Source organism: Panthera onca, chromosome B4 (genome assembly GCF_046562875.1).
Source record: "Panthera onca isolate mPanOnc1 chromosome B4, mPanOnc1 haplotype 2, whole genome shotgun sequence".
NCBI classification, from domain to species: Eukaryota; Metazoa; Chordata; class Mammalia; order Carnivora; family Felidae; genus Panthera; species Panthera onca.
In genome coordinates this window covers 41618582-41629949 of record NC_138345.1, presented here as the reverse complement: position 1 = coordinate 41629949, position 11368 = coordinate 41618582, and the positions used below count along the sequence as shown (strand labels likewise).

The 11368-nt window shown below is 50.8% G+C and overlaps 1 protein-coding gene across 2 annotated transcripts; it reads left to right on the top strand.

Moving 5' to 3' along the window:
• Positions 1 to 630: 630 nt before the first annotated feature.
• C1R (complement C1r) lies at positions 631 to 10396 on the top strand. Of its 2 annotated transcripts, none has more exons than XM_078450130.2 (11): positions 631 to 752; positions 1484 to 1712; positions 3481 to 3673; positions 3998 to 4144; positions 4243 to 4439; positions 4720 to 4867; positions 4975 to 5096; positions 6815 to 6893; positions 7249 to 7404; positions 8967 to 9041; positions 9504 to 10396. In XM_078450130.2, coding segments are annotated over exons 1-11 (2127 nt in total). In that variant the 5' UTR covers positions 631 to 750; the 3' UTR covers positions 10283 to 10396. The 2 variants fall into 2 exon arrangements, with proteins under 2 accessions (XP_078306256.1, XP_078306255.1); XM_078450129.2 differs by lacking the exon at positions 631 to 752 and adding an exon at positions 1232 to 1389.
• The last annotated feature ends 972 nt before the right edge of the window (positions 10397 to 11368 follow it).

Here is an 11368-nt window from a genome sequence, read left to right as displayed (position 1 = left end):
CTTGCCTCTCTAAAAGCCAACTTCACTGGCAGGCCTGAGCTCATTGAAGTGGGGAGGACGCATCTTAAAAGAGTCCCTAGTGTTGCTTTAGGGTCACCCTGACACAACAAGCCCTGTTCAGTGTTTGTCATTCAAGGGTGAGTAGGCCGGGGCCCCAATGCAAACAAACTCCATTCTCTTCTGTCCACTCCTGCAATGCCCTCTTCTACCTCGTTGTTCTTGGACATGAAAATCCTAGCCATTCCTGGACCAGGGCCTTTGGGTGACTAAGGGCAGGACGAACCAGATTGATGGAACAGGCGATGCAGAAAAGAGAGTCTCCCTCAACAGCGATTTCCACTGCCTTTGGTGTAGGAACCTTGTAAAGACAATGGCGGTCCCTGAAGAAAATGAAAATTCAGATCAGATTTAGAAACCAAGAGGTCTGGGTTTTCCAAACCAAAGGCTGTCTCCACTGGAGAAACCCAGGCCCGTCTCCCTAGCCCTTCCCCAGATCGGCCAGCAGGTGGCGCCACCATCAGGGATTTCAAAACCAAAACTCTACTTAACTGGAAACAGACTTTTTTTTCATTTTGTTTATGCAAATAGTTCATTCCCTACAACATTCCTCCGGGAATGGTTCCCACCCCCCTTCCCCTCCACGCTCATTCCCTCCCCCTTCCCTCCTCTGCATGACCGCTGTCTCCCTCAACGCAGAGTGGATGAAGACGCTGTCAGGAGAGTCTAGGATCCAAAAACAGGCCTGGAGAAATGTGAGTAAGGCTGATGGGGACCCAGGGAGGGAGGGAGGGAGAAGCCAGAAGGGAGAATCCTGGGCAACTCTGCTCCCAAATTTATTCAGGGAGACAGGAACACCCTTCCCCTCCCCGTATATCTTACCTTATGCCAGTATGCACACGCGGGCACACGCAAACACATACCTTCCATCCCTCCTCATGAGGACAAAAGGAGACCTTACACACGTGAGGTGATGGCCACGCTCTCTTCTTCCTCCCAGCTCATAGCCCGGGAGCAGCAAGATGGGGAGACCCACTCTGCCCAGGAGGGGTGCGCTCTGTGTGTGACTCCATATTCTATAGGCCGTTTCTCCCAGAGGCCTTTGCTGGCCCTTGGGAGCCATATCAGAGAGCCATGACTGGAAACCCTCACCCTCAGTTAACTGGTCCCAAGCCAGCCCTATTCCGGGAAGGGGAGGGGAGTGTTGCGAGAGGGCAGGGGAGGAGGATGGGGAGAGAGGACAGGGAGTATGATGAACCTTTGGACTGCACATTGCCCTGGGGGAGGAATACCCAATGCAGCGGCTGCAGAGACCAGCCTCCCCTCTTCACCCACCCCCACCGAGAACATCTCTATGAGGTCTAGAATGGCCAGAGTGGAAAATGCCGAGCGGTATGACCATCCCAGCCCCCACCCCAGTCACTGCCAAAATGGCAAGGGTGCTGCACCCCTCCAGCCCTACAGACACCTACTTTCTTTTCGGCAGGTGGCTCTTATACCTCCTGGTGATGATCCTGTTCTGTAGGGTGGAAGGCTCCATCCCCATTTCTCAGAAGCTCTTTGGGGAGGTGACTTCTCCTCTGTACCCCAAGCCTTACCCCAACAACTTTGAGAAAACCACTGTGATCACGGTGCCCACCGGATTCAGGGTGAAGCTCGTCTTCTGGCAGTTTGACCTGGAGCCTTCTGAAGGCTGTTTCTATGACTATGTCAAGGTATGGGATCGGGTTGGGAGGGCAGAGGGAGAGCTGGGTGTCTCTGGAAACTGAGGACTTGTGTTCTAACCACCCTGGATAGTATTCCTCACACATGGACAGAGCCCTAGCCCTTCAAGAGCTGATGGCCAAGTGGAGCTCTGAGAGTCAGGTGACACCCTGGATGTTGCGGGGGGGGGGGGGGGGGCGTCCACTGGATTTAGAGGCCCTCAGTGAGCACTGAAGGGAGAAACATGGAGGAAGGAATGTACAGGTCCCACTTCCAGGAAATGTACTGTCCATAAGAGTCAGAAAAACCTTCCACATCTGCTGACTTTCTGGGAGTCTTTGGAAAACAGCTGTGCCTCAGTTTCCCTGTTTCCATGTAGAATATCACCATGGCTGCCTGCCTAAACAGGAACATGGGGAAGAGAAAAGTATGCAGTAGTAGCTGAAACATAGCCCTCAGCAAAGTCAATGGGCTCAGTCTCCTCACCTTTGAAACAACCAAGAAGGCCTTCCAAGTCTCAACTTTCTATATCCAATAAAAATGAGATTCAAGGTTCAGGATCCAAGTAGAGCCTACACACATCTGATAAATACCATTCCCAGGAGGGTGTACCATCTGGAGGCTATGAGAGAATGATCGGAAAATGATACATCTTCCTAACCCAGAGGACTTGAGAGTTTGCAGGGTTGGGGGGAAGGGTCTCCAGGGTAGGGATAGAGAGGGATGGGGTGGGGGCAGGATGTCTTCCACTTTTGAGGGGTTAAGGAACCTGTGAAGAAAGAGATAAGGTCGGGGGTGGGGGGGCGCCTGGGTGGCTCAGTCGGTTAAGCATCTGACTCAGTTTCAGCTCAGGTCATGATCTCATGGGTTCGTGAGGTCAAGCCCCGAGTCGGGCTCTGCATTGACAGCATGGAGCCTACTTGGAATTCTCTCTCCCACTCTCTGCCTCTCCCCCACTTGTGTACACTCTCTCTCTCTCTCAAAATAAATAAATAAACTTAAAAAAAATTTTTTTTTTTTTTTAATTTTTGGGACAGAGAGAGACAGAGCATGAAAGGGGGAGGGGCAGAGAAAGAGGGAGACACAGAATCGGAAACAGGCTCCAGGCTCTGAGCCATCAGCCCAGAGCCCGACGCGGGGCTCGAACTCACGGACCGCGAGATCGTGACCTGGCTGAAGTCGGAGGCTTAACCGACTGCGCCACCCAGGCGCCCCAAAAAAAATTTTTTTACGAAAGGAAAGATAAGGGAATCTAGGCGATGCTTGCCAATATGAAGGCTGGAGAGGCTCACTCTCAGCTGAGTCTATCAGGAAGCATGAGGGATATGAATGGTTTGCATAAGGTGAGGTGGAATAACTAGACAGAAAATAAAGCAGACCTGTCGGGCTTTCGGAATGAAAGAATGCTGAAGACTTGGGTAGAGACAACCAGGATTCCAGTGGAAGACGAGCACGGGAGGTGGTGGAAATGAAGAAAGGCCTGAAACGTGCTGGGGGACGTAGAACAAGGAAGAGATGATGTACCAGGCACAGGGTGACATGCAAGGAGTTACCCACTGGGAGACTCAGATGCACCATGGAAGTCCTGCCAGAGTGGGGAGAAGTTCACAACAGCCAGAGCCCGGCAGGCAGAAACCAGGCAGAGGCTGTTCCACCAGTAGAGTGGAACTCGTTGGGACACTCGCTCTTTGGGACAAGAGGAGGACCTTCACTGACCTTCCTCATGGGACGTGTCTCCTCAACAGCTCCTCTTCCCGCCCCTTCTCCTTCCTCCACCAGATCTCTGCTGACAAGAAAACTCTGGGGAGGTTCTGTGGGCAACTGGGTTCTCCACTGGGCAACCCCCCAGAAGCAAAGGAATTTATGTCTGAAGGGAACAAGATGCTGCTGACCTTCCACACGGACTTCTCCAATGAGGAGAATGGCACCATTATGTTCTACAAGGGCTTCCTGGCCTACTACCAAGCTGTGGGTGAGTGGTCCCTGGGTGCCTTTTTTCCTGGCCTTAGTCATATGGACTAGGGACCAGAAAAGGGGAATCTTGAATCCAAAGGAGTAGGAAGCCTGTCTTTCCTTCCTTTTCCCCTCAAGAGAGCTTTGTCCAAAAGGGGCCTGCCAACCTGGGTTCTGTCACCATTGGGGGATTTCCAGAAGACATTATTAGACAGGCCTGGAAGTCCAGGTGGCCAAGAGATGACTTTGTCTTTCGGCCTCTGGTGAGTGATCTCTCTGAGAGCAAAGCCATTACAGAAATCCCCGGCAGGAATTTAACCTCTCCTTCTGGAATCTCTTCCAGACCTCGATGAATGTGCCGCCCAGCACAACTCGGTTGAGAAGAATCTCCAGCCCCAGTGCCAGCACCTGTGTCATAACTATCCTGGTGGCTACTTCTGTTCCTGCCGTCCAGGCTATGAGCTTCAGAAGGATGGGCATTCCTGCCAGGGTGAGGTTGGGGCGCTGTGGGAGGGAGGCAGGGAAGGAGCAAGGGCTTGCTGGCCAGCCAGAGTCTCTGGTGACCCCCGCCCGGCTCTGCTCCCACAGCCGAGTGCAGCAGTGAGCTGTACACGGAGCCATCGGGCTACGTCTCCAGCCTGGAGTACCCCAAGCCCTACCCCCCTGACCTGCGCTGCAACTATAGCATCCGGGTAGAGCGCGGCCTCACCCTCCACCTCAAGTTCCTGGAACCTTTCGAGATCGATGACCACCAGCAAGTGCACTGCCCCTATGACCAGCTACAGGTATAGCTGTCCTACTCCCTGAGAGACCCCCTTCCTCTCCTTCCCCTCTTCACCTGGCACCCCTCACCCCTGCTTCCCGCTAGATCCTCTGGCCAATCGGGACAGGAATGACCAAAGTCACACATGGGCTAGGCAAGTTCCCACACAACTGGGTGTGGATCCTAGGGATCCCTCCAGCTGAAAGCATACCCAAAAAGCAGACTTCCCACCACCGCTGCCCTCCTGGCTCAGTGGGGAAATGTCTGAATTAGAGAGATGACCCTCACCTCTTCCCCAACAGATCTACGCCAGTGGGAGGAATATCGGCGAGTTCTGTGGGAAGCAAAGACCCGCTGACTTTGACAGCAGCAGCAATGCCGTGGATCTGCTGTTCTTCACGGATGACTCGGGGGACAGCCGAGGCTGGAAGCTGCATTATACGACTGAAAGTAAGATTTCCCAGGGGCCTCTCCCATTAGGCAGCACTGGGGCAGAATCAGATGGGTAGAAGAGACAGTGGCTCTGACATGAATATGTCCTCTGGTCTCCCCAACAGTCATCAAGTGCCCCCAGCCCAAGACCCTAGACAAGTTCACCATCATCCAGGACCTGCAGCCTCAATACCAGTTCCGTGACTATTTCATTGTCACCTGCAAACAGGGCTACCAGCTTGTGGAGGTAAGAGCCCGAGGCTGAGGGAAAACAGCTGGCCCAGCCTTCCAGGGGCAATTCACACGGGTAGCTCAGCGCCCCCCGCCCCCATCAGATTTAGGCTCAGTCCCGATTGGACTCACAGATGCTTGAGCTGGAAGGGTCACCTGGTCTACCAGTTCTCAAACCTGACTATACGCTGGGAACACTTGGAATTTTATGAATACTGATGTCTGGGTCCCCTGTAAGAGACTGATTCCATTGACCTGGAGATTGATTCTTCAGCCTGGCACCTAGGGCACCAGGATCACTCGAAGCTAATGTGCAGCCAAGTTTATGAACTACTAACCTTGCGCAGTAACGGTAGAATTAGGACCTGAAAAGGCAAGGTGGAGTACAAGGAGTGACTCGCTCAGCATCACAGATTTTGTACAGGAGGGACTGGAACCAAATCTCCCGCCTCTTGCCCCAGGGCTTTTTTATGTACGATGAGGTTCTCAGCCTGGGCCCACCACCCTGTTCTCAGCTTTGCGGGTGCAGTAAAGAACGTGGTTTTATTGGTTAATCTCACAAAATCCGGTAAAGTAAAATGCGGTTTTGAAAGACATGAAAGTTAGAGTGACCCCTGGGCAGGGGCACGGGACTGGACATCCCGTCTTTGTTCAATAGATCCACTTGGAAGACCTCATCAGAATCAGAGAGAAGATCTTTGGTATGCCCTCAAATAGTAGTTAATTCATTCAGCAAACATTTTATGTGTTTACCGAGGGTCAGGCAGTGTTCTAGATGCAGGAGGTCAGTAAAAAGAAACGCGCATATTCACGAGAGCCTTCATGCAGCCTAGCTATGAATGTTGCATCAAGCTGAGCTAGCCAGACGAGTTGCTCTTTACCCCTGGATGTCTCCAGCTACATCATGAGGACTGGCTGTCCCAGGCCCAGAAGACTGGAGACTCCCGTACTCTTTGCTCACGTTACAACCCTCCCTGTCTTCTGCTGCCACCACCCTTACCTTGGCATGTGTGACTCACATCATAGAATTTAAAGCAAGCCACACAGCTTGTCTCCCGTTATTTGCATTTCACTCAAACATCCTTGTTCTCATACGCACTCTCTTGCAATCTTTTCCAGGGCTAACTCTCTGGGATGGTTGTTGGCCTTAATAAAACTCATTCATAGGGTCTGGTTAATTTTCATCTCAGAGGGTGCCATTTTCTTGCTTTGTGCCTGCTATCTACTCAACTACTATAGCACCTGGCACTCATCAGTATCTCAAGCACCCTGGAAAGTGGCTGGGCCCTTGCCCTTCAGAAAACTGCGGTCTAGGAGAAAGGAAGTGATGCAGGCCGAGACCGGTGGGTACTCCAAAGGAGGAGAAACATGGTTCTACTTCAGGGCACGGTGTTTTGTTCCAATGCAGAAAACACCCAACCAGTCTTGCTGTTTTTTTAATCTAAACCTGTGGAGTCCAAATGGGCCTCCGTGGAAAAAAGCAAGAGTCTAGAGAGAGGATTATTGGGCCTGACAATGAGTCCTTGCTCTGACTTGCTGCTGTGTGACTCGGGGCTCCCCTCTGTAGCCCTGGCCTGAGAAGGACAAAGGAGCCGCACCCACAGAGGTTCTGAGGTCTGCGAGTTTGAGATGTTCTTGCACTGGCTGCTGCTCTGGGGTGGGAAAGGCGGGAAGGGAACCGCAGTGCCTTCTTGTACTAATGACACAGCTACCTCTGTCCCTCTTCTCACACAGGGAAACCAGGTGCTGCTCTCCTTCACGGCTGTCTGTCAGGATGACGGCACATGGCACCGTGCCATGCCCAGATGCAAGAGTAAGTCACAACTCAGGAGTATCTGCCCCTACTCCCACCCCCTGGCCATGGGGACCTGGGATGTGAAAGGAAGAGGGGACCTGGGCTAAGCCTCTCCCCAAAGGACTTTCCCCCCCACTTGTCCTCTGAAGCCTATGGCCCACAGCAGGAACCAGTCGGCCCTCCACTCAGCTGTATGGGGGGCTGTACCCAGAACTGAATTTCACTCCAACCAGTTCCCATCCGTCATAAGTTCCCCCCACTGACCGTATTGCCCTGAGGTTCTCAGCTTGTTCTGTGGGCAGACAACTCGTGGTCCCTCCGCTGAAGTTCCAGTACGTTCTCAGCTCTCATATGGCCCTGTGTTCTCTCCAAGTCAAGGACTGTGGGAAGCCCCAAAGCCTGACTAACGGGGACTTCAATTATACCACCGCAAAGGGGGTGAACACCTACCAGGCCCGTATCCAGTACTACTGCCGGGAGCCATATTACAAGATGCAGACCAGAGGAGGCATCAGTGAAACCGAGCGAGGTAGGGACCCATGCAAATGGCAGCCTCCTCCCTTCCATCTTCTCGGGACATCTTCCGAGATTTCTTCCAACATAACCCCTCGAGAATGGATGCATATTACGGTACCTTCCCAGGACACTGGCTTCAGGGGCCTAAAGTACGATGCCAAGAGGCATCTAGTAGGGTTGAATAAGGAGGCACCTGAGCCGATACAAAGAAAATCTCAAATCTCATAAACGGTCCGCTCCTTCTCACCACAAGCATCATCATTCCCACCCGCACAAGCAGCGTCATCATCCCGACCTCCGTCACCATCATTTCCACCACCACCAACCCCACCACCTCCAACACCCCCTCAGGCTACTATGTTGCAACTTTTTTGCATTTAGATTTACTAAATGACTCTCAAACTTATCTTCCAAACTTTTCTTTAAAATAAATCAGGAGTGCCTGGGTGGCTCAGTCAGTTAAACATCCGACTTCTGCTCAGGTCATGATCTTCCAGTTTGTGAGTTCAAGCCCCATGTCAGGCTCTGGGATGACAGCTCAGAGCTTGGAGCCTGCTTGGGTTCGGGGTCTCCCTCTCTCCCTGCCCCTCCCCTGCTCACACTCTGTCTCTTTCTCTGTCTCTGTCTCTCTCTCAAAACTCTCTCTCTCTCAATAACCATTAAAATAAATAAAATAAAATAAAATAAAATAAAATAAATCACATCCTAGGAGCGCCTGGGTGGCTCAGTCAGTTAAGCGTCAAACTCTTGATTTTGGCTCAGGTCATGATCCACAGTTTGTGAGTTCCAGTCCAGCATTGGGCTCCGCGCTATCAGCATGGAGCCTGCTACGGATTCTCTCTCCCCTCCTCTCTCTCTGCTCCTCCCTCACTCGTTCTGTCTCTCTCTCTCTCTCTCTCAAAATAAATAAACTTTTTAAAAATAAAATAAAATAAAATAAAATAAATGACATGCTTTGTAGGTTAGAAACATCCAAAAAAAGAAACAATCTTATATTGAAATTATATAGTATTATTAAAGAGCTGGGCTTTGAAGTCAGACAATCCTTAGTTTGCATCTTGGTTCTGTAACCTAGAAATTATGTGACCTTGTGCAAACTATTTCAGCTCATTTTCCTCCTCCAAAAAAATGAGGATAATGCATCCCCGAAAGTGTCACTGTGGTGCTTCAAGGAGATAATGTCAAGAAAGTGCTTAGCAACAGGTACGGTACTCCGTCAGCCATCAGAAAATGTAGCCGCCATTATTATCTACACCACTTCCAAGGTGCAGTCACTGACAAGATGTTCAAATGTTCCTTCCGGTTTTTATGTCTACCTTCACAAACAGGGAGCACATCAAACGTAGAGTTAATGTTCTGATTTTTTTCACCGAATGTCAACACCAAAAAAATATACGTAGGGAGCCTCCCAACACTTGTGATATTCCATCCTTATGTATTTCAACCTTCCCTTTGTCCGTGTTGGTGCCGGATCTCCCCTCTCCCCATCTAGCGCGCTCTGTGCTTACTGGCCTCTGCGAGCCGCTTCTCCTGCCCACCGTCTCCCAGCCTGCTCATCGCCCCCTCTTTCCACAGGGGCCTATACCTGCACCGCCGAGGGCATTTGGAAGAATGAAAAGGAAGGACAAAAGATTCCTAGGTGTTTGCCAGGTGAGTGGAAGCCCTCTGGGGCCATCCCCAGTGCCTTTGGCAACCCTGCGGGGCCTCAGGAAGAGCCTGCACAGAGCACGGAGACAAAGTGAATGGAGAGACACTCCAGCTTGAGGTCAAAAACAGACAGGAGCAGTAAAGGGGAAAGGAAAGGAGAAGGCCCAGGAGAAACGGACAGAGGGACCCAGGCAACTGGACTCGGTCCTGACATTCCCGCTTTTTCCCTGAGCAGATTGGGAATCGGGGAGTTAAAAAGAGCAAGAAAACCCCCAGGAAGAAATAAACCAGAGCCAGGAGGAGAGGCAAAGGCCAAAGACTCCGGGGGAGGGTGGGAATGGGAGAACAAAGAGGAAACGCCCCGGAGCCAGAAAAAAAGGCCTCAGGGGGGAACTGCCTGATCACAGAAGGAAAGAGGATGGGCCAGACTGACTTGAACTTGCCTTCTCTGTCTCTCCTCTCCAGTGTGTGGGAAACCCGTCAATCCCGTGGAACAGAAGCAGCGCATCATTGGAGGGCAAAGAGCCAAGCTGGGCAACTTCCCCTGGCAGGCATACACCAACATCTATGGGCCGGGAGGGGGGGCCCTGCTGGGCGACCGCTGGATCCTCACAGCTGCCCACACCCTCTACCCCAAGGACTACAACGGGGAAAATAACGCCACCAGGGATGTGTTCCTGGGCCACGTAAACGTGGAAGAGATCACAAAACTAGCAAACCACCCTGTCCGCAGGGTCAGCATTCACCCAGACTACCGCCAGGACGAGTCTAACAATTTTGAGGCGGACATCGCCCTCTTGGAGCTGGAAAATAGTGTCACCCTGGGGCCCAACCTCCTCCCCATCTGCCTCCCTGACAACGAGACCTTCTATGACAGGGGCCTCATGGGCTACGTCAGTGGCTTTGGGATAATGGAGGAGAGGCTTTCCTATGACCTCAAGTTTATCCGTCTGCCCGTAGGTAGGCGAGAGGCGTGTGAGAGCTGGCTCCGGAAAAAAAATAGGAACGATGTGTTTTCTCAAAACATGTTCTGTGCCGGGGACCCGTCTCTAAAGCAGGATGCCTGTCAGGGCGATAGCGGAGGGGTCTTTGCAGTGAAGGATGAGGACAATGATCGCTGGGTGGCCACGGGCATCGTATCCTGGGGCATCGGGTGTGGCAGGGGCTATGGCTTCTACACCAAATTACTCAACTACGTGGACTGGATCAAGAAGGAGATGGGGGAGGGGGAGGGAGAGGGCTGAGCCCACAATTCACTAGGTCAAAATCCAGACAGCAGTGCGTTAAAAAAAAAATGATCTGACCAGTTATTGATAACCACTAAGAATCCATATTAAAATCACTGATGCAGAAAGACATTGTGTGAAATAAATGCTCTTTTCTATAATCCCATCCCTGAAACAACCCAAAAGTCACCTTTATTTCCTCCAAGGATTGCAGAAGATGTATTCCACAATCTCTAGTTATCATTGTCCTCTTCCGTCATTATACCCTTGGGCAATTGAAACTCTTTCCAAAGAAAATTTTATGAAAAATGCCAGTGTGCAGAATGAGTTAAAAGTAGTATTTAACCAATATAAAAATATTTAATAAGATCATATTTAAAATACTTAAGGGGCACCTCGGTGGCCCAGTCGGTTAAGCATCGGACTTTAGCACAGGTCATGATCCTGCACTTCCAGGGTTCGAGCCCCGCGTCAGGCTCTATGCTGACAGCTCGGAGCCTGGAGCCTGCTTCGGATTCTGTGTCTCCCTCTCTCTCTGCCCCTCCCCTGCTCACACTCTGTCTCTCTGTCTCCCAAAAATAAATAAACAGTAAGAAAAAAATTTTTTAATACTTACTTAAGAAGACAATCAGAATCAAAAATGTTTATGCACACATTTACAACTAGGGTTCTAGATAACAATTTATTTCTAATTTTGTTTTGATTATATAAGAAGAAAATCCTGATTTCCCCACACATGTAGTTGCAAATATAACAGTTTTTTTTTAAAGCTCCCTTTCCAGGAGGCCCGGGTGGCTCCGTCGGTTAGTGTCAGATTCCTGATTACAGCTCAGGTCACGATTCCAGGACTGTGGGATTGAGTCCTCCTTCGAGCTCCACATTGAGTCGGGCTCCCGGTGGAAGCGGAGCATGGAACCTGCTTGGGATTCTCACCCTCTCTCCTTCTGCCCCTCTCCCTCCCTCACGTGTTTCTTTCCTCTCTCTCTCTCAAATAAAAAAATAAAAATTAACAAATAAGAAACATTCTTTAAAAAATAAATTAAAAAAATAAGCAAATAAAAGCTCCCTTTACGATTTCTACGTGTTTCTTTTTTTGTTTTTTTA